At 36.1% G+C, this 27,009-nt stretch overlaps 1 protein-coding gene across 3 annotated transcripts in view; it reads right to left on the bottom strand.

The window, feature by feature from the left end:
* nAChRalpha4 (nicotinic acetylcholine receptor alpha4) overlaps positions 1-27,009 on the bottom strand; it is a 126,844-nt gene that overhangs the window by 31,181 nt on the left and 68,654 nt on the right. For 2 of the 3 annotated variants that reach the window (XM_066390002.1, XM_066390004.1), the window contains exon 4: positions 7,019-7,199. In XM_066390002.1, the coding sequence (XP_066246099.1) occupies positions 7,019-7,199 (181 nt within the window). Of the gene's footprint in view, positions 1-3,093; positions 3,275-7,018; positions 7,200-27,009 lie in introns of all 3 variants that reach the window. The other variant, XM_066390003.1, reaches the window with a different exon arrangement.

Below are 27,009 nucleotides of genomic sequence, written 5' to 3'. Positions count from 1 at the left end.
TGTTGATTGAAAAAGCGATCTTCATGGGCATTTTTGTCGGTGTAAGAAAGTTCTAAATGAGCCATGCGATTTATGATTTGGCATGCATTAAACTGACTTGGAAACTCGTCGCTTGCATGGAGTTCTAAAGCAATTGAGCTTAGAAAGAGGGACAATTCTATTGGAAGAAGAAACTTAAACGTTCATGCCGACTATTGGGTAAATAATAAATACAGGTTGATATACGTATTTTGCCCTGAAGACGCGAGAACTCAGAAAAAGATCTGAAACTCAAGCAATCACGACACCGGACTCGTGTACGTAGAGCGAGTGGACTGGTCAGCACCGTTGGAAAAAGGTTAGCAAACCGGAACGTTTGGATGTTTTTACTAATTCACTCTCATCAATTAACTGGCGTTTGATACGCGATCCGACATTAAATTTGAGCCTTCACTAAACTCAATTAAACCCACTGAAATGGGCAATTGCTGACAGGATTCACTTTCGACGATCCGTTAAAACTATCAGCCCCATGACTGCAGTCTTTGTTCCGGTCAGACAAGACGCGACGTGTTTCCCATACCATCATCCCGGATTTCCTTCAAAAACAGACGCTGAGCCTTTATTTTGATATCACGGAAATCCGAAACGTCTCCGCTGAAATATTTCAGCTTCCAGAGAATCTGTATGTCGTCAACGATGAAAGAAATGAGAGAAAACTCTTTAAATGCAGTTTTATGGCAATGAGAAATTTGACCAATCCAAAAGAATAATCACCAATTTTCCAAGTGTTTGTTTGAAGACTTTAAATACACTAAATGGTGCTGACTAATTTACATACAATATTTAGACGATTTTTTTGTTTTTCGCATTTTACAATGAGATCAACTCTGTGTGTGCAGGGGGTGACTCTTTTAGAAACATTTATTAGGTGCGTAGAGCTCCCTGACCAAGGAACGATGATGCACTTTTCCCTGAACATTCTTTCCAGGAAGTAATGAACACTTTCACCAACTTGTTTCATCGTTTCGAGGGACGATCCTTGGAGTCCGGTGTGGAGGAAAATTTAAACCTCACGATAATCAGATTGCGATGGCCTTCTCGACCGTTAAAATTATACTCTAAAATGCTTTCCGGCTTATGAAGCGTGGAAGGAAATTTCTTCCTACACACCTGCGGTCGATATCATCAACGACAATTAGGAAATGGGCGAAATGATCTCAGATACTTCTTGACGATAACTGGGCCACCTACACATGACGTAGTACACGTCTTTAGTCTGAATTTAGAACTTTTTCTTTCCTTTTAAAATTGCTATCTTGTTTGAAGATACCTATGGCTTTACTCTTGTTATATCAGGATAGTACCATATCTTTTTGGCTACTTGGTCCTAGTGTTTATGCTCCGTTTATGGCCCTCAACCCAGATTTGACTCATGCGTGAACTGAGTGTCACGTGTATCGTTCGGTCTTCTCATTACTGCGCACGCATGAGTGCATGGATGCCTACGGCATAAATACGACGCACAATCCTGTTGTAGCCACAGTCATCGCCGAGCTGCTCGGTAGAACGTTTCGCCCCTTGCCTCATCGCCTTTAGTGGAGTCCACCACAGATGTGGGCGAAATACCAGGAAAAATTTCATTGGGTTATGGGTCTTCAAGACTCTTTCGGTGAAATAACTGTTATCTATTGGTTACATAAAAAACAACTCTTCTGCTACAAGTGGTAATTTAAATTCATGTCTTTTTAACTCGAATTTCAGCGGTTGCAAGTAGTCTACTCGTTAGCTCATTTACCAAATTTAAGCAGTATTTTCCTATTTTGCACATTGATGTAACAGATTTAAACATGTGCCTGTGTGGCCTACACCCTTGCCCATGCAACGTCCCCTCTTGTTTTCCTTTTGGCCCAAGCTCTATTGTCAATTTTTCAAGTGATCGTTTCAAAGCTGTCAATTGACTTCAATTGGATTCCATTACCACTAAGAACATTAATTGCGATGCGACTGAAACAGAATTTCTCCTTTACTAAGTCCATTAAACACTTCATTTTGTCGCAGCCGGGGCAGAATTATTTATCGCAATTATCGATTACTCCATTAAGATTGACAAAGATTGAGTTCCAGGGATCACTATATATTAATCGCCATTATAGAAATTGTCCTTAAAGGCGAAATTTGCACCAACTAAGAATAACGCAATCATGCAGATGATGTTTGAATGCGATTTCCTGGATTTGGGAGTAGCAATGGCGGTATTAATCCGATTTCATAGCTGCAGTTTTGAGTGTAATACGGAGCAATAATAGTTGTGAAAGCAGTGGATTTGAATTCATTTTATGGATTGTCAAAGAGAGCGGAATTGATTGAAAATTGTTGGGTTTAATTGATGAGCACACGTGCTAGCGCCCATAATCGTAACAGCCGCGTTATTCTTAAAAAGAATCAAAATTGGGGTCTAAAGCGTCATAGAAACATATTGTTTAGCCTCCACAAGCTGAAAACAGTATCATTCAACTTACCTCTTGAGTAATTAGGTCTATACATGCCAGAGCGACCTACTGATAATTATGAAAAAAGAAAAATATGTCTGAAAATACAGATATCATGCTATGAGAGATGAATAGTTCCAGTGGATTAAAGAAACTCTTCACTTATTGCAGTGAGAAGAAGTCGATGCCACTTGATATTTTATACCTTTCCCAAAATTGTGTACATTCAATATATACAGGGAGCAACTTAATTATTCTAAAACACTTAAGATTTTATTACAGATTTTGTTCGAAATACGAAAATGGGTGCTACCAAAACAAAAAAGTTTTTGTTAGATTAGATTTTTTTAAATTAAATTCCTTTTTTTACCTATTTTTTTACATTTTTCACATTTTACATGTTCAAACACGGTTTAAACCGATTGACGGTTTAAGCCGATTAAGTTAAAGTTTAAACAGATTTTCGCGAATTTTTTTCCGGTTTTGGTGGCCCCATTCCCCTCCTACCCTCCGACTTGAAAAAAAAAGTAACAGGCCAAATTTTACAGCATAATGAAACTGACAACGACCACATGTTTCAATGTACAAAGAGCACCAGTCTGTGGTGGATAAATGTCCGAACCTTGAACCCATCGTACGTCCAGCTGCCCAGCTTAAGTACGCATGTCTGGACATCATATGGGAAAAACTCGACGTCGATTGCGCATGAGCTCTTGTAGACCGCTGGCGGTTGCCAGACGACCAGTCCGTTGTTGTAGACCGTCGCTTTCGTCATCAAGGTCACCTCATAGTTTCCATCAGCGCTGCAAAGAATACCATTTGGAAATAACTCTTTTTTGAAGGTTGGTAAAGCCCTTTTATCGGCCACGAGGCATTGATGAAATCACAAGACATGTTTCAGCTAAAATGGTTTTCTTACAGTCTCTACTAAGCAATGAATCTTGGTGTTTCCCTAACTTGTGTTTACAATTCAAATTTTTCGAAATTTTTTAAGTTTACCGCATACCGATGGCAAGTGGTCTCACTGATCCATTTAGAAGCTTTGAACTTGATTTTTTCTATATTCTGACCTTTTACAGGCATTTCCTGTCCGATTTACGACGACTTACACACTCTTGTTGATATTTCTTTGGCTTTACTGTAATTTCCTTAACTTGTGTTTTCACGTCTAATTTTCGACCTGAATTTTTGACTGGAACCTCCTAGGTACCAAGTGCTCACGTACCGACCTTTCCAATATGCCCTTTATTTTTAAAGCAATCAGTTTCAATAAAACTAATATCTTTATAGGCTTTGCCAACCAATAAATGTGTCAGAACCACACCCCCGCATTAAGGTCTAATCGACCGGCATTAGCACCGGCAACACTGATTCCATTTCTTCATCGAAACTTTCTGTTATTATTTACTAACGTCGATAGGTCCCTAAGCCGGTAAAATGTGTGTTTATGACATGAAATTAATGGTGTTACCGTTGGATTTCATAAAACTTTCGTGGTGGCAATTTCAGACGAGATATAACGCTTTCCACGTAAGTGTTTCGAATTTCCAGCTAGAAAGTTGCGGAAATCTGGATTTATTTAAAGACGGTTCTGGTATAAGTTTGCTCAGTTAAGGACGAGCCGCAAGTTTGGATCGAGAGCGCTTAAGAATTTAACAGGACCAGCAGGTTATTCCAATCGAATATTCCAAATGTGAACGGTCAACCGCTCAAATTGCCCTAAAGGAGGCGTCCAACCGACAAACGTAAATATGACCTGATTGATGAGATTTGTCCAGTCGCCTCCAACAGATAAATTTATATGACCTACAGGCGACAACATTAGACTCCGTTCAATCGGCTTTGGTGACTATGAATATAAGTTTAACCATCCGTTTTAGATAGATGTAGACCCTTTCAGAGCACTCTTTACGCTAAAATAAGCAAAGTTTCGTTACCTTTTGAAGCTCTATCTAGTGAATCGTAAAGAAATCAAAACGGATTGCAAAGAACTATAAGTCCTTGCCTTTTTCTAGCCAAAAGTCAAACACAACACGCCAGTTTCTGCCTGCTTTATTGCATTATTCCCATCATATATTTCACCTTTTTGCAATTTTTCTCCATTTTCTGGCAAACAACTCCCGATTTCTGTAAGGAAACTAAAGAAGTTGGTTCGCAAATCTTCCAGGCATAGAAAACTTCTCTACATTGAAATTTACGTGCAGGAGTTGCAGGAATATTAGAAAATACTGGCGTAATTCGAGTTTGTCTGCAATAGAATTGTGTTTTTGGTGAAAAATTGGAATTTTAATGTGATTGAAATTTCCCGATTTTGACACAATTACCCCGGAGAAGAAAACTTAAATCAGATTTCCAGGAAACTTTGGGTTAACTTTTAGGAAAGTTTATGACTTCAATGGAAGTTTGTGTGGACCATTCCCATTGCTCTTAAATTCTGAGAAAATCCCCGGAGTTTGAATATAACTGAAATTAGTGCATTTTTGAAGTTTTGGGAAAAGAATTTTTGCTGCCGATTTTCCTATGGAAAAGGGGAAACAATTATTTCGGCAAGAGTCGCTTTGTAGGTCAATATTGAGTCACTGGAAACAGAAAAATTCAATTTGCACTCACCCCTAAAACGATTATTGCTTTAAAGCCTCATCCGATTTCAATCGCTGGCAACAGAAAAGTAATGGATACCGATTGCATGTTAACCATTTTGATGATTGCTATCCTACCTTGCTTTGTTTTGGACAAATTGGAAGAGATTTTTTTATTGTTGTAGTAGCTTGCATAGTATACATGAACCTGAGAATGTTTCTTTGAAGGCAATCACTCTAGGATTCCCGAAATATCGGTGCTAAACCTTTTAAAAGTTTCAAGACTATCATGTCTGACTCAACGACCTGAGCTTAAAAAATTCGTAACTGGGTTTAAAGACAAAGTACGGGACTGATTTTATATTTATTTTAAAGCCTCAAATCTCCTTTACAACCGACAAAGTTTTCAGAAATATTTTGGTAACCCGTTGCCTCGGCGCACAAAAGTCTAAATGGGATAAAGCAAGAAAAAAATCTGATTTTAACAATCTACGGATTTAAAAAAATCGCACCTGCATATGAAAATAAGCTACGCCACTGCTTTTTTCCGGTTTCAACATCCGAAGCCTCCTTTGTGAACTGCTGAGATTCGCAAAATCTACTATAAAAACACCCAGTGAGGTACCACACAATGTTTAAAACAAATTAAACCAAGATAAAATCTGACTTCAATCGCCTTGAATTAAAAAATTCGTATCTGTCCTTAAATGCCAAACCCCTAACTAATTTTTTTGGACTTCAATGTCCCTGTATAATGGTTGAAATTTTAAAAAAAGTCGATGAAAAGGGAATAGCAAATCACGAAAAAGTATAAAGTAAAGATTGATCAAAATCTGACAGCATCAACACAGACTTCAATAATTTATAACTTCGTTCAAAGGCAAGCTGCGCCACTGATTGTTTTTATTTAATGTCTAAGCTATATTGTAGAAGCGATTGTCATGTTCCACTATGATTTTATCCCGTATTAAAGAAAATATTGCAGTAAATCCATAAAACTTAAATAAGCCAGCTGGGCTCCTTTCGATAGTGCAGACTTTTCCCGATTAACCCTCAAAATTCTACAAAGATCTTTAAAATTTTAAGGGCCATATCACGGTCGGGCATAAGATCGCTTCTCCAAATTTAGATATGAACTGGCGGCGGTTGCCTGTATTAAACAAATGTTGTAGCCAAACTTCGCTACTTGCACGAACTAACTAAGTTTCGTTTAAAAGACTATAAATTTCTCTATAAATCTTCAAATTTTTATTAAAATCCCCTTAATTTTACGATTTTTTTCTCTTTTTATTAAAGATCCGAGAAAGAGTAAGTATCAGAGAGCACCTTTAAGTTGTAATGTGATAGTAATGGGGCAAGCGACGTTAAATCCTTATTGTAGGCGAACTTCATAACTTATACAAACAAACTGAGCTCAATTCGAACTTCCGGAATTTTCTCTATAAAGCTTCGAAGTTTTATTGAAACCTCTCAAATTTTTAGGGTTGAATCAGGAGTAAGTATCATGAAGCAAGTAAACGGGACGGATCACATTAGAAAAATATTGCAGACAAACTTCACTACTTACAAAAATCGACTACTAACTTCATTAAAAGGCCCAAAATATTCTCTATTGGTCCTCAAATTTTCACTATAATCATTCGATATCGAGGATCGTATTTAATTATAAGCATATTAATTAATTTAATTGGAGTGTCACGTGTGAAAGCCAAGTCAGAGGTATCGACGCTTGACCTAAACCCACAGATCTATGGGAAAAATATTAAATTTTCTTAATTACAGTAGCGAAATAAACAGCGCATTATAATAAGATTCATAAGTGCGCAGAGGCAACTTTTTCTCAAATAACAACAGCACAAAAACATAACCTAACCTACAAATAGGCAAAACACGTTTAACCGGGGTGCCACTGAGACCTGCAAAAAAACTGAAAAAATCTCCACCAATCAGGGGACGCCGCTGTCTTACCTTGAACCCGTCATACGTCCAACTGCCGAACTTCAGTACGCATGTCTGTTCGTCGAACGGAAAATACTCGACGTCTATTTCACACGACGACTTGTAGATGGCGGGCGGTTTCCATTCGACCAATCCCTGGTGATAAATTGTGGCTTTGGTCGCTAGGGTCACCTCGAAATTTCCGTCAGCGCTAAAAGTGGCACACTGTAACCTCCCGGCTAAGATTAACTGAAGGATAGAGAGTGGCTAACTGGAGGTTAAGAAACGCAGCCTTAGGGCGTGAAGCGTGAGAGAAAGTGAGGCGGTGAATGGTGATGTAGTGAGCGATTGTGCGCAGGTATTTGAAATGTATCAGAATTGATTTATTACCGCGGAATATTTGGAAAAAAGTGGAAAAGCTCAATATCTCTCCTTAAATGAAAATTTACTGAGTTGGAAGTTTCCACGTCGATTTGGGGTTGTTCTCCTCAATTTTCTAAAGGTTTATCAAGATTTCCCCACGCTGCGCTTTGCGCACCTCCCCTATCCAGATATACGTTCTTTCTGGAAGTCCTGAGTTTTTAGAAACACTTAACATTAACCGATAAATCGAGTTTTCAATTCCTACTTCAATGACGTGAAAAAGATTCTTAATTGATCGGTTAGATGTAAAAATGTTCTTGAGAAAAGTTTTGATTGGAACGAATATTCGAAATACGGAAACAAATGGAAGAAACTCAATATTTTACTTATTCATGCAGAAAATATTCAAAGTGTCTGCCTTCTTTGCTCAGCTTGCCATTACATTGTATCCGGTTTAGCGGAACTCAATATCTGCACATTTCCACATTGACGTATTAAATTGCTTTTGGTCCAGATTCCATTCCAAACAACTACGCATTCATGTTAATCAAAAATATGGATTGCAGTATTTTTCAATGTAATTTTGTTTCATTTAAACATTTTTTGATACAAATTAGGTCTCAACGGGGTGCAATCTACGACTTTGCCATGTAACGAAGCGAAAAGGGGTTGAAAGTCCCAATTTCCGGTCCATGAGGACCTAAAACAGCAGAGGGAAAACAAAGAACTTTTCAGGAAACCCCTCTGAAATTGTGGTGTCTGTTTCAGGCACCGCCCGACTTTTCATTAGCGACTGAATTAAAATGTTTTCTCGTAAACTTTGTCGTCAAGTAAGATTAACTTAAGGGCCTAGATGTTAGTATCAAAGATGAGAGAATAAATCCCTTTGAGGCACTTAATTTTAGTCACATTTTCCTTCGAAAAGAAAATGTTTGTTCTAAAATTAATGCGCGAAAATATGTATTTTCTGACGCCATGGAATCTCGAAAACTAGAATTAAAAAAAAATAGAAAATATGGATATAGCGCCACACATTGTTTGGATATTTAGCGTCGATTCTTTTCGTTATTCGGTCGTAGGAAAATGGACCGCAAAAATCTGGTAGATTGCCCATACCGCTCCGAAACGTGGGCAAATGCTTTATTAAATTTTCTTGCCTCTTCTATATTAAACAGCGATTGTGTTGCCGAACAAGATTAATTTATTCGCCTTTCTAGTCGCTAGTGGTTGTCTTTCGGCTTGCAACCACAAGAAGCGGGCACCCGCCTCACGGCCGTCTAAAGGCCGATCGGATATGCCCGGTTTGCCCGCCGCCACAAAACAGAAAATTGCCGCCAGGCGGCCGTATCACGGCAGTCGTCTTCTAGCCGCGCGTGGTGCGGTGGAATGTGTTTTCTGGAATGTTTGATTGAAATAAATGAAAATATACAGTTATTGACTATCAAATGACCAGGAACTTATTAGCAACTGCTGCTGTCCAGCAACTGTTAAATATATCAATATTCGAAAGAGGAAAATGCAGGACTAAAAATTAATTTTTTACGTGAGACGCGTTCTATTAAAAATAGTGTGACTTTTGGGAAGTTCCCATGGTAACTACATCAATTCAATTAGCAGATGTGCAGTTTTCTATAATCCTGTTAGAGCTTTTCCCAGCCTCTAATTCGAAACCTCGCTGCATTGTACCTATAACAATACACGGCGCATTAACATGTATTTTAGTTCCAACTATTGTGGTTTGAATGTTGCGCCTTGCACTCTAATTTCCTTTGCAATAACTGCGGAATATTATAACCAGCTAAGCGCGAACTCTCTATGTATCTTTAATTCTGCCGTCAACATTTCAGTGGTGGTGTAAAAATGGACTGAAGGTTCAATTAGAAGGAGCTTTACAAAATCGTTTTAACACTATTTGAATTATCGCTAGATCTTTTGAAATCAATGCCACAGCGCTAATCCTTTAATGGAAAATCTGATTTTTCCATTAAAGTGCAGGACCAAAAAACTGCCATCAGTGTCGTTTTTTCGCGAAATAGAAACAGCATTGTCGACTCGCAAAGTAAAAATGAAACCGGCGATTAACTTGTATGAATTTTATTCCGCATTTCGTCCAATTTGTTTTTGAGAAATATGTATTATTCGTCCGTTGAAAACCGGTTCGACTTTCTCTCAATTATTTCCTGAAACGTCCCTTTGTAAGCGTTTATCATCGGGCTAAATACGGAATACCGAATAAATCACAGCAAAAAATGCGGAAAACTACAAGCATGGTCGAAAATATAAATATGAAAAATGAGCTTGCATGTTTGAAAATTAATTGGAAGCAGAAAAATGTGATAAAGTGGTCGACCGTAATTTTTTTCGGCTCGCGGGTTAATTACCGCCGCTCGATTGTGCCTTTTAAAATTTCATTGATTTGCTGGCTATTTGTAGTTTAATGACCTGTTAAATTTTTAGAAAATCAGACACCGATCTACGCAGAAATTGATTTTTTTCGTTGCAGTTTTTATCGGCGCGCTCACTGCCTGTCACCTTTTCACACGGATTTCCGTGTGAAAAGATGTCGAAAAAAAATTGTAGATGCGTACTAATGAAGAAACAAAAACAATCTGTTAATGATAAAGTTGAGGAAGAATAACGAAGGCGAACCTGATTCTTCTAAGCAAGAAAAACGCATGATCTTGATTTCAGTACGCATAAAATATACATACATCAATAAGATCACCAGATTTGAGCTCTGTGGATTTTTAACTGGCAGTTACAAATCCCTAAATTCTTTGTTACATAAAATGTTTCTTAAATGACAAACAAATTTTTAAATGACATAAATTATTTTTTAAATTATATAATTTATTTATATCCAAATACTTGATAAATGCTAGAACCCAATCTACCCAACCATCTTAATCGAATACGGGAATTAGGGTGGAAATTAGTTTCGTTCAACACAACTATCTTGAGTAAATGAAGATATGGAGCTAAACGCAAATATCTTGTGTCTCGCTTTATTACACAGGGCGATACTTACGGCGGAACAAATTAAGCTTCCCTGTTCGCTAATGCTGCTGCTGAAACTGCAATATCGGATGCAGTCAAGAGGGGAATGATAGCAGGAAGGTAATGCAGGAAAGATGGAAATTATTGAAACTTGAGCAGTTGAGCATACGCGATAAAGTTTTAAGGGCGAAATCTATCGAATTACACGCTGAATACTTTTTTAGAGCGACGATTCTCAGTTTTTACGATTGCCAGGGTAATTTTGAGCTCAGAGTCGCGTAACGGCCGCGAACCACCCCTGCATTCAACCTCCAAAATGTTTTTAACTAACGAAAGCAATATTAGCAGTGTATAACTAACCTTGAGGCAAAAACTCAATTTGGGTTTGTTAGAGCTCCATTAATCTATCACTTGTCAATTAGAGGGAGCAAATAACGGCTGTAGAGCGCAACCTTTCAAGTTTCCCCAAACCCCCTGTCTCGTTTCGCTCGGTATAACTTATTTCCTTGATCCCCTTTTATGTATAATCAGGCCTAAATATTGATCAAGCTAGAAAGTCTGCAGGACCTGTACTAATCTCCCCAACACTCTCAGGTAAAGGTTTCGTTTCTCGTTTGATGCAAATGGACCGATTTATTATTTATGAAATTTAAGTAGCTCTCGGGGACTCTGGAAAACTTTCAGCCCGGAGATTTGGGAATTGACACGTAATTACCACGAAATATGATTGAATATTGAATAAATTTACCCTGACTTCCTAGTTAAGTCTATCGTACTCGAAATCTTTTTCCCTAAGCGCTCCATTTCCTCCTTGAATAGAGGAAAAATGTAGGGACTTTGCTATTCTAATAGCAGATTCGAGACGCAGCAATAATTAGTTCCCTTGACTTTGTTTGAGTAGCAGACTCATTTACTTGAGCGGATATAGAGCTTTTATCAAGGAAAACTTTACATTTTCTTCCGGAGAGATAGAGCCTCTATCAAAAAAAACTTTACGAAATATGGCTTCCAACAGGAAAGCCCTGGAATGCTAATTTTTGCACGTAGTTATGGTCTGTACGTGCGCTTAAATTGCTTTGTACTTCGTGTTCTACAACGAATCTGGTGGTCACCGGGGCCTAGAAAGTAGGTCTTCTTCGCGTGGAAAGCTTAAAATGGTTGTGTTTGGTTATGATAAGTACTTATTCGTATTCTAAGAATGCTAAAATTGTGAAATGGATTCTGGTTGCTTTATAAAAGCCACATTCACGAATTTCTCCCTTCCAAGCGCAATGCTCTACGACGCTTTTTTAAGAGGAGGTGTACAGGGATCTCTTTACAGTAAATCCAAACCTGACGGTTTCCCAGAAAAATTTTCAAGGAATTTTCTTACTTTCTTGGAAACTTCTTGGGAATCACCCCAGTGAAATTAAATATCTTCCATTAGCCACAATTTTGGGAAATCGACATGCAGGAAGCTTCCTATTGAAATTTCAATATCCTTTAGAAGCTGACGCGTGGAAGAGATTATTCGGGCGTATCCACATCTGTTTGCTTAAAATTTGATTGAGGCATAAATAAATTTGTGTTTTAATCAAAAGCTCTAATTACGCCAAGATTGTGAATGGAGTGATAAAGCGCTTTCCAGACCGAACCGAGAATTCCTTTAAGCGGCAAAAACAAATCTGTGTCCATTAAATAAGAATTTCTGTAATTTTCTCCCTTTTGAAAAACGCATCAAGTGAGCTCGTTTTTATTTTACAGCTCCCAGTCCGAAATGAATTCTCCGGACATTTTTTTGGGATAATTTAATCCTTAAGTGCAAAATGAGAATTTCCACTCAGTAGTCAATAGGCAGGAATTGAAAGGCACAAATTTAAATTTTTCCTGCTGAGGGGTCGCATTAAAAAAAATTTTTGGCCGGGCACGTAGCAGACATAAACAAAATCTATGTATCTGATTTTCTATGGCCCGAAAGCTTCAATAATATGTAAAAAACTATGTAAATTTGTCGGGAGACCCATTAATCTTCCTGTAACTAACGCGTTTACCTACATGCCTTACTGCTCTGGCCACCGCTCTAATCCTTTAACCCCAGAAAACTGTTGGCAGCACGTTTTAAGGACCTTTATGACCCATTTGGAGGACCCTGTATCGCATTTTTCAAAAGTTTTAAAGGGCATTATCGCAGCACAAAAGCTCGTAAAATTTCACATAAACCTCCATAGAAATTATCATATCGGTGAGAATTATTGATGTAAGCAACTCAGTAGTTTATTGGGTAATTTAAGACCGGAGCTCTTATCTGAAAAGCCTCTAGAGCCGTATTTGAGGGTGAAGTATTCTTGTGAGTCCATGTTTTAAGGATGAAGCAATTGCGGATTGAAATAAAGCTGGAGTTTCGTTAGAGGTATGGAAAAATCACTTTTCTCAAAGCAATGATAAAATTTCCTTGTTATTGAGTCTGAGAGTCCCTTTAAATCGTAGGTCGGTGCACAATATTTACCATATTTTAGGGTGCCCACAGGTGTCCACACATACCTAGTCAGGCCTAAATAGGAGCTTTCTAAAAGAAATCAGTGGGGGGCTAGAAATTTTCATATTGGGCTCAATTTTAAAATGGTTCAGTTTTGATGACGATCGCATTCTCGTGCTCATAACTGTTAGGAAAAGCTTTTAATTCAGCTTTTACTTTCAGTAGATGATCAGTAAACGCAAGTGCACACCATACTTAAAAATACATTTTCTAAAGCTTTTTTTGTGGGAGAGGAGAATTTTCAAGTCTGGCCGTAATCAAGATTGGTGTGTGCGCGCTCTCCATATCCATGTTCAAAGTTTCCATGAATAGCACCAAATTAAGCATGTACTTCCAGTGTTTTAAGCAAACTAACAGGAGCCTAACATGACCAAAAATCAAGTTTTTTCGAGAAAAATAGGGATTTTTAAACCTGATTAATTGTTTTCATAATCTGAATGAAGACTAGATACCCTAAAATTTCCAAGAACAAATTGAGTTCAGATCTCCCCCATTTTCATTGCATGGATAGAAATTTCGATTTGCAAATGGTTTGCTGTGAAAATGAAAACAAATTTCATCCAGAGCGAATCTTTCTCTACCCAACTAGAGTTAAAATTATTAATTTATTTAGCAATATAGAGAATTATATAATTAGATTGAATGCGAATTGAAAGCATTCGTTTACCCTGATAAATTGAATATTAATCAAACGCTTATACATCACAGACGGATAGATAGAAATTCACATCAATATTTGAGGTTTAATGCCATAAGTGCTAAAAGCTAATTATAGTTAACTAATGGGCACTATACAGGGTGTTTATTTCTCTGCAGGTGCAACGATTTTGGGTGGTTGATCATCTAAAACATTTACAAGAATTCGATCGAAATTTTCGAAAAAGACTTTTCCGGCCCGAACTCCCCCTTCTCAATTCGAAATTATATTAAACATTTTACAAGCAATATTTTTTCTTAATTCCCATATAATCCATTTTCGTTTGCGCCCAATTAAAAAAAAGTGTGTAAAACAAAATGCAATAACATTTAATTAAAGCCGAAATTGCCGAGAGAGGAACAATGGGACGATCAAGCAATTTACGTTCGACCGAAAATCCCGAAAGTGTTATCGTGTGACGGGCGAGAAAGTGGATTATTATTTGCAGTTTAAAACATAACGAACGAAAAGAGAAGCCCGGAAAATATGCGAGCTGGAGAGTCGGTTATTATCATTCAAATTTCCAACGAAAGCGATGCATTTATCAATTCTGAAGAATTTTCGGAATTAACAAAGCCGGATTTCCCCCCGACGATGGAAGCCAATTAGATTATAAATGTGGACACTCAAAAAAATCCTTACAAAAAATGCACGAAAAAGAGCGAAAACACGCAAAAAATGGCCGCAAACACATAAAAATCATGTCATTTATCGCGTGTTATCTGTTATTTGTCATCTGTGTCATCTGTGTCATCTGTTATTTGTTATGTGCTCAGCATGTCCTGCCATCTGACGTCTATCTGCAACGAGATTTTTTTAATGTAACTAAAGAATAATTCGATCATTAATCACTATTGATGGTCCAAAATATCCACATATGGATATGAAATGTTAATCGAGCAAATACGGTATCCATGCTCATCAAAGGGGAAATTACGAGGCAGCACACAAAAACAAATCTAAACCGCATAATATTCCGGGAATGCTCCCAAATTAATATCGGTCCGCGATTAATTTAGTAACGCCCTTAGGCCGTTCCAATTACATGGAATCCACATTAGTAGGTAGTTGAAGGGTGCTCACCCTTGATTGTGTTTGCCGAGACACGTAGGGCCCTCTGGCCGAAATTCTTTCTTAGGTACGCAAATTGGGTTCATACGAGCCGTAATTGGTCCACTACGCTTGAATTAAGGACCGGGAAAAATGGGTAAACAAGTCTTTTTGACCTTTTGTAAATATTTAATCCGGATGTTGGGGGTTGGGAAAAATATTCAATTTAGAGAGCTTTAAGGAAGATTAAAGAGAGGGATTATCGTTATTTAAATTTTTATTCTATTTGCAGTTTGAGAATTTTTGACGGCAAGCTCTTCTTTATACAACATGATGCTTTCTGTGTAAATATACACGTCATTAAACAGTTTAGAATTTCTAGAGGATAAAATGAGGTAAATCGTAGCTTTAACTGGATACAGCCTTGAAGGATTCATATTATTGCAATTATTATCAATTGTGATAATGGCACAAAGTGTTCATGTACAGGGTGGTCCATTTTTTATGGTTTTCGGAGATATACTGGAAACTAATGTGCATAGCGCAAAACGGTTTACGCAATAGTGTGCTACTTTTTTATGAAATTAATGATGCTGCTGACAAAACTTTCAAAGCTTCATTTTTGAACTACAAAGTGATTTTGGAAAAATGCCATTTTGGGATCCCCCTCTTATTTCCTTTATCTTTTGGCTTATCGAAACGAAAAAAATGGGTAGAATTTTCCGTAGAATCCAGAGGCGCACTCAGTTTTTTCTATATGTTATAATTTTTTAGTTATTGACTAAAGTTGGGTTAATTTTAATTAATTTATTAATTTCGCCAACCAAATATAGAACCGACACTATAGTATTAAACAGTGTGTTCATTTGAAAATTCCCCACCCCACGTATCTTTCACCCTGCGAAAAATATCAAAAATCGCCGTGATCCGTCGATTTTTGTTCTAAGGAGGACTTTTTTTGGCCTAAACTGAATCGTGGTAGAATCATCCTCTAACCCCCAGCAGCCCCAACTTTGAAATAGTAAATATGACCACCCCCCTTGTAATACATAATTTTAAAGGGCGTTTAATTTGAAATCCAGTCATACTTTTACTTTTAAAATCGGTTGAATTTTAGGGCTGTTATGGACAAAATAACAATATTTTGTTTATTTTTTATTTAATTGACCTAAATTTCAATATTGTTTATTTAATTATTTTGATTTTGCCGATTTATACATTTTTTTATTCTTGAGTAAAAAAGAGCAAAAAACATAAACTTTATAAAAATAACGATTGGAATTTTGTTTTTTTCATATTAGAGGATAGTGAGATTCGAGTTCCAATTTCAATGGTATCGAACGTGTTTTCTTGGCAGAAATTTAATCATGGCGTATACTTTAGCAGACAGAATTGAAATAGTTCTTTTGTATGGTAAAAATAATATCGAGATAGGACTCGGACACAAGAAGAAGTTTGTGAATCCTTTAACAATAAGTACCCTGTCCAGCCTATTACAAGATGAAGCATTAGTAAGATTCAGTGCTTTAGAAACTTGGGCCATATAAGAGATCAGTTTAAACCAGATCGTCCGGCAGTCTCAGAAGGAAAAACAATGGATGTTTTATTAACAGTAGAAGAAAATTCGTTTTTATCAAGCCGTCAGATCGCATTGCATTAAGGGATAAGTCACTCTTCGATTTTAAAATCCCTTAAGCAGGATGAATGGTATCTATATAAAGTTTATTTGGTGCAAGAACTTATTGAGGATGATTTTGATCGGAGGGTTGAATTTTGTGCAACAATGATGGAGCGGTGCCACAACGATCTGTAATTTTGAAGTCTTAAATAATTTTCTGCAATTTTCAAGTCTCTAATAATTTTCTCGGACGAAGCAACTTTCTGTTTAAATGATTCTATCAATAAGCAGAATTGCAGATACCGGGCACTTGAAAATCCAGACTCGATGGTGGAAGCGCATACTTAACGTCCACAGAAGGTCAACGTATGGGCAAGGATTGTCGGTACTTCAGTTAGAGGGCCGTTTTTTTTTGAAAGTCTACTAAATATTGTGAATTATTTAGAACTACTGCAGCTAAACATAATATCGGCAATTGCTGGGCTCTATCCAAATGAGGAGCATCCCCTCATACCGAATAATGGTCCATGGTTTCAGCAAGATCACATTATTCACAACCTGCTTGAAATGATTTAAATACCATTTTTCAAAACAAATGGATTAGTAGAAGAGGAATGATTCAATGGCCTGCCAGATCTCCCGACCTAATTCCGCTCGATTTCTTTTGAAGCCTAAATTTACGTCAATCCATTAAATAATGTTGAAGATTGAAGATTAGAATAATGAAGAAATCAGACTAATCACTCTCCAAGTGTTTACTAACATCACAAAAGCAAGTAAATAGTGATCAGTTTGAAGACTTACTTTAATTTTTTTTCTGTTTCTCTTTATATTTTTTACGTCTCAGTTGAATTCTTTTGTTGAAGTGGATAACAGAAAATCTCTTTTTCTAAAAAAGTTGTTACGTAATGCATTTAAAATTTAATCGTCCTATATGCAAAATTGCTAGATATTTCAAAATGCGATATCAAAAATTGGGATTGCAATTTAAAAAAATAAGGTATGACGTCACATCTACAACATTAGTGACATCATGAGAAACCTTTTTATATCAAAATTTACGGATTTATAAATTAAGATTGATGTGCCCGAGCAATTTTGTTCTTCTATTTAGATAGATTTTATTTAATATGTTCCATATTTTATAGTATACAGGCTGGGTCATTGAAAACTTTTCACTTGATTTTGTGAGCTTTTACTGAAAAAAAACTAATAATCGCTTGCACCCGTCAAATTTAGATTTAAGGGGGACACATTCTTTTCATATTATTATGAAAGTAAATGTCATCGTCTGGCAGGGGTGTTAGTGATCTTGAAAATTTTAAATGGAAAGGTGTGTCGAGTGGCACCTTGTTTTAAAACGCTCTAAATTCTCTTTTCAACGACACCAATTTTTCGTAATTTGGATTAGTAGTTTTCGAAAAAGTAAGCCATCAAATATTTATTTATTATTTGAAATTCTTGAGAACTGATAAGAAAAATGAGATAAACATCACCCAAAAAATAGCCTGAACAATAATGGCAGGTGAAATACCAAAATCAATTTTAACAACATTTCTTAAACTTGTTAGTTTACTGTCTCAGCGCAAAAATTATATCCGTATTTTGTGTTTTATATTGCAAAAACAACCCATTCTGTTGAAGAAAAAGGAGAAATTATTTCTCTCTTCTTTAAAAATAATGATAGTGCCAGGGCTACAGCACGATTGTTTAATGATAGGAATCATGATAAGTTTCTATACCATATTTACATATGCAAATTAGTGAAAAGATTTCAAGAAACAGGGTCAGTATTAAGCAAAAAAAGAAACGTTAAAAACTCTGTTATACTAAATGAAGCTGTTGAAGTGGCATTTATTGGACATACCGCGATGGATCCTACACTGAGTACCAAGCAACTCTCAGTTGCATCAGATGTTTCGCGAACAAATTTACAGGGAATATTACGAAAATATAAATTTCAGTCGCACAAAATTAAATTAGTTCAAGAATAAAAATAACAATGACCGACGTTTATAATTTTGTGAGTTGATGAGTGAACACATTTTAACCGAACCACAATTTCTGTTTAATGTTTGTTTTTCGAATGAATGTTCGTTTTTCCTAAATGGTACAGTTAACAGACATAACTGTCGGTGTTCGTTAGATTTTAACCCAAGAATTTTCGGGAGACATACCCAGCACCCCGAAAAATTAAATGTATGGGCAGGAATTTATGAAGTTCGGATCGTTGGTCCATTTTTTTTACCTGGCAATTTAACAAGAGAAATGTATTTAGAGTTGTTAGAAAACGCCGTTGATCCAGCAATAACAGCTATTATCGAAAAAGATAACCGATATAGCGTAGAAAATTTGATTTTCCAACTGGACGGTGTTCTGCCACACTACGCCATGGCAGTAAGACAATTAAATGACAAATTTCCAGAAAGGTGGATCGGTAGAAGAGGTCCTATTGAGCGGCCCGCTCGCTCTCCCGACATAAGTTCACTGGACTTTTTTTTGTGAGGCCATTTAAAGTCAAAAATTTATTCCACACAGCCAAATTCCTTAGAAGACTTGCGTCAGCGGATTATACACGAATTCCATCAAATAACGTGTGAAGTATTTCAGAATGTCCGACAACACTTTAAACAGGTCCTGTATTATTGTATGGAGGTTGATGGTGGCCATTTTCAACATTTACTGGACTAAAAATGGTAAGGCATTTAATTTTTGATGACGTACTTTTTCGAAAATTACTAATCCAAATTACGAAAAATTGGTGTTGTTGAAAAGAGGATTTAGAGCGTTTTAAAACAAGGTACCACTCGACACACCTTTCCATTTAAAATTTTCAAGGTCACGGACGCTGCTAGACGGTGACATTTACTTTTATAATAATGAAATGAATGTGTTCCCCTTAAATCTAAAATTGACAAGTCCGAGCGTTTTTGAATTTTCTCCAGCAAACGCTCATAAAATCAAATGGAAAGTTTTCGATGGCCCACTCTGCATATACTACCGCTCATGGAAGTATGGACACCTGCTTAAAATTCCACTATGCAGTAAATAATTACGTATTTCATATTAAATTTGATTTAATATAATTCTGTACCATTTTCTTAGACAATATTGTCTTGAATCAGAATAATCAGTCACTTTTAGTTTATTTTTTATAAATACTTGTTTAAAAAAAAATAAGAAAAGAAAGTTTAACGCTTTGACGTTGTCAAACCACCATATAACACTTCAATTTCTTTTGTTTTTTGTCTGTATCCATGGTTACACAGAAATTTGTTTACATTTACTCTTTAATTTGACAGCTGATCTTATACTGTTCATTCCGGCTTTTTTAACATCTTTACTTTAAATTGTTACAGATGGCTCGTGGTAAGCTCCTCTCCATAGCAACGCGTTCAGCTACTCTCACTTTACATCGTGAAAGCTTATCAGTGCGTAATATTACGAACAAATCAAAAGTTTGTGCTTCAGCAGTAAATCTTACTTTACGATGGTACAAAGAGGCGGGAAGTCTTAAGGATCATCTTCGCCCTGGACCATCGCGAATAACATCCAATGCAGAGGCTCAGTTTATTAGACTGATAAGTAAACGAAATAGAAGATTGACCGATCCAGATATTGCGGCCGAGTTTAATCGGGGCCGTGATAAACCAATATCAGTTAGCACCATAAAGCGACGCCCACAACAGGGTGATCTTTATGATCGGATTGCGACCAAAAAACCACTGTTACCGTGTGATAATAGGGCTAAACTACTTCAATGGGCAAAAAATAGCGTTTCTATACAATTGAACAGTGGCAAAATGTATTATGGATTGACGAATTCAACTTTCGAATTTTTAGTCAGAAACGAAGAATTTTCGAACGACCGTCTAAGACTGGAAAAATGATCCCAGACTGCATTGTTCCGACTGTCAAGCACAGAGGTGGCTGGTTTAGTATGAGGCTACTTCTCTTTGACTAGTGTTGGAGGCTTAGTAAAAATTAAAGGCATTATGAGAAGAGAAGATTATAAAAAAATTTTAACAGAAAATGCTATACCATCTGGGCTGCGATTAATCGGACAGGGATACGAAATGATGCAAGACAACGATCCTAAACATTCTTCAAAAGTTTGCAACAACTATTTAGCACATCAAAAACAACAAAAAAACTTAAAATGATGACATGGCCACCGCATATTTCAGATCTCAATCCCATTGAGTTGCTATGGAATGAGCTTAATCGAATAATAAGAAAGGGGCGTCCCACGTCTAAACAGAATTTGTGGAGTTTTTCAAGAGGCCTGGAGAAATTTATAGCATTATAAGTTAAGAAAATTAATTGAAAGAATGCCTAAGGTCGTAAAAGCAATAATAAATGCAAAAGGTGATTTTTTTGACGAAAAAAAAAGTTTAACATTTAAGTTAATTTTTTTACTATTATTGTTCATTTTTGTTTCTTTTTAAGCATTATATAATAATATATTCCTTACTAAATGTTTTTGTTACTTGAAAGTCTTTAAGTATACTTTTCATCAAGCGTCCATACTTCCATGAGCGGCAGTGTATAAATATTCACTATACATATGTATATCATATGTATATTTACACTGTATAGCATATGTGTGTTTTCGAAAATTTTCAAAAATTCAAGAAAACGAAAAACTAATGTAATCAGACTTAAATAATTTATGTGGTGCTGCTACGTACCACCTTTTGCTTAAAATCGCCCGATGATATCGATGACGTTTCAGGAAATTCGCCTTAATTTCATGATTTTCGGAAAACGCGCATTTCCACTGCAACTTTCATCAAATTTATAATTCTGCAAATTTATAGCCCTAGCAAAGCCTACAAACCCTTTTGTCCGATGCCTCACCACAAAATCCGAGTTTTACTTAATTTAAAGGTTTGCTTAATTAACCCATAGAAGAGGCGTAACCTCAAAGAGGCCGTTAGTTTTAAAGTAAATTGGTGATAGAAAGCGAGAATTGAATGGGTCGCATCAATAGTAATTTCAAACGTATCCGGAACAGAAAAGAGCAGTTGCGATAACTGGTTTTATCGGATAAAGGTTAAAAAGCCATTTCATAAAAGCTTACTGAACCTGTCATTACTCTTGTGGCGGTGGGATTTTGATGAAATTACATAGGGGAGAGAAAAGCGATGACGGGTTAAGTAACAAACTTGGAGATTATTACTGCTGCTGGTTCTTTGCATAGTCGATTCAAATTCCTAAAAGGAGTGCTTTATAGTCAGAATATAGATATAAAACGGTTTTAGATAGAAAGATTATTTTCATTTGACAGAAAATGATAATGAAATAAAGGGAACAGGATCAGTCATTCTGATCTATGCTTGTCACTATCGACTATTAATCTCTCGGCAATTTGAGGTAAAGTAAAACCTCAAAAAATTTTTAAGTAAAATAGCACTTAAAAAAATAAAAAGAAAGTGAAACTAAAAAAAATAAAAGAAAACTCAAATAAGATTAAAGTAAAATAAAATTAAAGAAAAATAAATAAAGTAAAAAAGAATAAAGTACAAATGCCATTGAATTTCAGCTTAACTACTGAAAATTTCGTCAATTTCCTCAAAAGTGAGCGATCATAGCCGCTCAGACATATCAATAATGATATTAACTCGTATTTACCGGACAAGTTCCATTGCATGAAGACCGATTTGGGGATAGCCAAATATAAACTTTCACCGGAGAAATAATTGCTAGACAGAGGCAAGAATTGCAAGGGAAGAGGTGACAGTTATATTGATAATTATGAGATAACATTAACTGTAATTTACTTTAGATTCCCTGGAAATTAAAACAATTTCATTAACTCAATGCGAAACCAACGTCGCTAACGCTAAAGACGTTCATTTCATACATTAAGTACTTATATCCTTTTCTGGGGCTGGTTTCAGACGCAGGCAAGAGATTTATTAGGTTAATCCTCAGAATTGCCTCACGTTTGTTCGGGACATATTTATTGCCCCATTGGTCTGCTTTTTGAAGGCTTTGTCCATCACGAATTTTTCGACAAAATATTATCCTAATATACAGTGTGCCTTAAAAGAATTTGAACATTTTTAGCTTTGTTCCTATTTTTTTTCGTTAATAACTATGTACTTTAATGTAGCATTGACGATTTAGTTCAGACGAATTGAGTAATATTATTGGTGTTTTTATCTTCCAGTCACCATAGAAAAACATTATGCAATTGGAAATTGAGACTCCAAAATCTCTCTTGGGAAATGAGAAATATTTGAGGGAAGTTGACAAGAAATGTGACATGGAATTAGAGAAGTTAAATGAAAATATTCATAATCTACTTCAACTGACATATTCATAGTAGAGTAGTTTTCCCTAATTTTCAATCAGTTTCTATAGAATATCTCTGCTCGTTATCGAATAACACTGAGGATAAGTCTAGGACTACTCGCTTATATACCAGCCAGCTATATTTCTATTGGTTGACAGCAGACGTGTGCGCAGTCCACCGATGCTAATTTGACGTATCAGTGGCCCCTAAATTGGAGCGACGTCCGTTCTCAATTTACTGAAAGCGAAACGAACGAAACTGCGTTACAAAATTTAGGAAGCTCACTTCTTCGGCGGCAGTTTTTGTTCTTTACAGAACGGAGCTATGGGATTATTATTCATCATCAATTTACTTTTTTAAATATCGGTCTATATTTTTTATAATATTTTTTGTACGACACTACGTATCACGCGAATACTTCTTTAAAAAAATATATTTTTTATCATAAAAATGCTTAATAGATGAGGAAAATGCTAAGTACCGACTTTTAATATATTTTTTATTATAGATGCATCATAATCGACGTTTTATACAGGCTGCAGCGTACATAAAACGGTTTTTATGTGTGTCCGGAGAAAATTTTATGTGAGTCCAGAGAGAAATGTATTCGGAATTTTTACATCCACTATGGGTCTCCTAGTAGAGCGATTATTAAGGGACATTTAGATTCATTTTTCAAGCCCCGTTTCTGGAAAATAGCTACTAGAAAATAAAGTATGATACGTATACCTATGGAGTTTCGACATAATCATTGTTTATCAATCGTGTTTTTAAACTGCCATAATATACGAGATAAAGCAAAAAAAGGCGATTTTATTATATTATTTGTTTTAAGATCTCGTCCTCTCAGGCTACAAATGAGGGAAGTGGCAAACATCAATACTTCAGCAAATATAGAAGCCCGGAAAGAAATGCGGAAAAGACCGCTTTCAAGACATCATTAATCCAGAGGAAAAGTTTCCTAAGTCGATAGTGACTTGTATTAAATCATTTTTGCTCCAAATATGAATTTTATGAAAATGCCAAAGAGCTCTAAAAGATATTTAATTAACCTCCAAAACGTATTAACACCTTTCTGCATGAGGACACATCATCAAAACATGCATTAAATATTCAGTGAATGCGGAATCGATAAAGTCATATCAGAGCAAATGAGAACTAGGCCATCGGGAAATTCCTGAACAAGAATGGATATGCGAGGTACTCAATATGAGTCATGGTCCAAGAATTTTTAATTTTGTTTTAGACCACATTCGGCATTCTTAGAAATTGTTTTCCTTAACAGTTTCCTGGTAAGAGCCATTTTTTCCTAAGTGCCCATAAAAAAAGTGCTGCCCCGATGTGGCAGCACTTTTTTTTATCACCTGTTCACAGTCACTCAAAACGATTTTTTTCACGCCCGAAGTTACATCGCAAGTGCCCGTGAATTTTTAATTATCTGCCCGGATTTTCGTCATCACGTATTTATGGATTTGTCGTCATCGGTGCTGACAGCTTTACACCTTATGGGTGGACAAGCACTTTACCTCGATCCCTCAATTTTCAGCCTTGTTTGTGAATTTTAATAAGGTTCGGAGACTTTCCTCAGCTGCTTATTTCACGCATCTCAGTATTTTGCCAAAATAAGCCAATTCCTTCATCTTTTTGTGTCATTTTGGGTTTTTACGTGCTCTTAATTACTTCTCATTTTCACCCTTCAGTTGGTTTAATTCATTGGTGTTAACGCTTTTTTTACTGTATCACACACACTCACTTTGTTCCAATTTCACAGTTCTCAGCTCTTTTTTCCTAAATTTTCCTCCTCATATACTTTGAGAAGTTTTTCTGAAATTACTTATTTCTTTTTGAGTCTTTTTATTAGGTAGTCTGTAAAATAATTACATCGTAAATTTTAATAAAATATTTGTCAGCGTTGGACCATCAAAAGCAACGCTTAGTAAACGTAATCACATTTGAATAAAACAGTAATTTAAAAACTTTTTTTAATAATTTTACGAGGTAATAAATCCGCTTTTGGAGGTAATAAATCCGATTTAATAGAGGTATTGAAGGAGCGGAAGTGTGTAAGACATCCAATTTCCCAAATAGCCCTCCAGGGAAATAAACAGCTCGTGTAGAATGCCTTTTGTTGTCAAATGGTTTTTTAAAATATCTGGAAAAAATACAAAATCAAAGGGACAGTTTTTTTTGCATTTATTTTTCGGACTGTTTCAGACGCGAGTTCTCTGAAAGCCACTTAAGTATTTCAGTCAGTCAAAGGCAGTCCGCCGTTGTCCACTAGGGTTTTTGATATTTTTAAGTGGTTACTTTTCATTTTTTTTCTGTAAATTGCATCGTCTGCAGCAGATGCTTTAATGGGCAAACCGCAATTTCGAACTCAAAGGGGTTGAAAATACAGAAAGCACGACGAAAAATCGAGGATTATGCGGGAGAAAATGAAGAAAAAAGAAGGCTCTAAACAGAAAAAGTACTAAAAATAAAGTACCATCGTGCATGTTCACGTACAGTTCGTAGACTTGTGGTTCACACATATGTAGGTCTCGCCTTTTCAGTTCTAATATTGCATCAAAAAATTAGTTTCTGAGTTTTTGTTCCCCTCCTACGCAACCAAATTCGTTTAAAGCACAATTTTCCAACTCCAAACCAACATATCCTTTTGCAAAACTCTCTCCCCTATATCTAGAAATAATAATTCCTGTGAAATTTGTTTTACCATTCCAATAACTTTCCGGATGGGAGTGTTTCCACCTGGGCTTTCCCATAAGGGCTCCAATCCTCGCAAACTTTATCCAACATTTTCTGTAAATTTAGTGTACAGAATTTTTTAGTGAGAATTTACACCTTTATGTTATTGCTTAAAAAGACAATAGTACACCAATAACGTGACTGTAACTCACGTGTGAGGATAATGTGGAGTATCCCTTGAATCTCGTACAATAAAGTACCATTTCGCGTGTCATAAGGCATTATTTCGCGTGCGATAAAGTATCATGTACCTCACTAATTATTGAAGAAGTGATTTAATTTTTTTTATTTTCTGTATACGAATCAGAGACGACACAATTGAACGCTTTTAAATAAAATGTCTGATATTTTGCAATGTATCGATTTGAGAGATTAAAGCAACATGCAAAGTGAAAAGTAATTTCATAGTCGACAGGATCGGCAAATAAACGCGAAACGGCAAACTTCTGTTTATTTGCGAGTTATAGGCGAAGTGTTAATATTTACTTTCATAAATCTAGTAATGACAAACCACCCATTTTTTGCTTAACTTCAATTTATGGGTAAAATTGTCTGATAATTGCTAATCTAAACATTGTACAATATTGTGTCACTAGTGTGGAAAAGTAAGAAGAGTACTTCACATACGGGCAGTATCGGTCTTAGGGGAAGACGAGAAAGAGCAACGGACTTTCCTCGTCGGCGGTTTTTCTTGGGGGTAAGGGAGCGGTGATTAAAAATGTTGCCTAACGCGCCATACTCGCTAAGGCCGGCCCTGCATATAAGTCAGCAAATAATTCAATAAATATATTCGTTACGGAACTTAAATTTTTTTGCTGCAGGTGTAAAACAATAATACAATATTGTTTTACTAGTGTGGAAAGGTAGTGTTTTCACAAGAACGAGAGAATGATGACTTTAGTCTTTCTCACATGTTTTTCAGAAGGTTTGTGTTTATTGTGATCACTGATAACTGATAGTGTATAAATTGTAAGTTACTGTATCGCTAGTGTCGAAAAGTAGCACTCTGTATCATAATACATAATGGTGAAATGATGTTTTACATAAGATGACTGGTAGTTTACAAATAGTCTAATATTGTATTACTAGTATCAAAACGTAGCAATTTTTATAAAAGAAAAATGATAGTGAAGCGATTTTACAAATTATTTTCAACAATTATCCACATGTTTTTCTTTTATTTTTTTTTGTTTTTGCTTTTCACTTTCTTTTTTCGCTATTTCGTAATCTACGAATTGTGTCACATTGTATTACTCGTGACAAAAAGTATAACGATTTTTGCTTAATTTCAGTTGTGGTCTGATAAAAATCGCAAGTCGAATATTTTATGGCTATTGCTGAAAAACAGTGGTTCGCACATTGACCAAGTGGTGGTGACATGACCTTCCATATTATTTTCAATAATTCTTCATATATGCCAAATTTAACCATCTTCACATTTTATCCACAGTTCATCTAAGAATAATCCTCAATCATAAACAGAATTACCCTTTCCGCCCAATCTCATTTCAAGGCATTATCCGCACATCGTAAAGTCAAACAAAAGCTCCATTTTAAATAAACGTCCGTTCATCCCTGAAAGTTGTAAAAGCCTCTCCAATAAAATCACGAACTTTCGCAACACCTCTCCTACTTTCCTATTTAGACCCTCGGGATCCTGTACAGTCACTATCGATTAGAGGACCCACCTCCCTTCTTGCGGAAGTTGTATATATCACGAAAGTTTCCGAAGTTT

Source organism: Euwallacea similis, chromosome 5, assembly GCF_039881205.1.
Source record: "Euwallacea similis isolate ESF13 chromosome 5, ESF131.1, whole genome shotgun sequence".
In the NCBI taxonomy this organism is placed as follows: Eukaryota; Metazoa; Arthropoda; class Insecta; order Coleoptera; family Curculionidae; genus Euwallacea; species Euwallacea similis.
The sequence above is the reverse complement of the archived record's forward strand: the minus strand, read 5'-3'. Positions and strand labels throughout refer to the sequence as shown.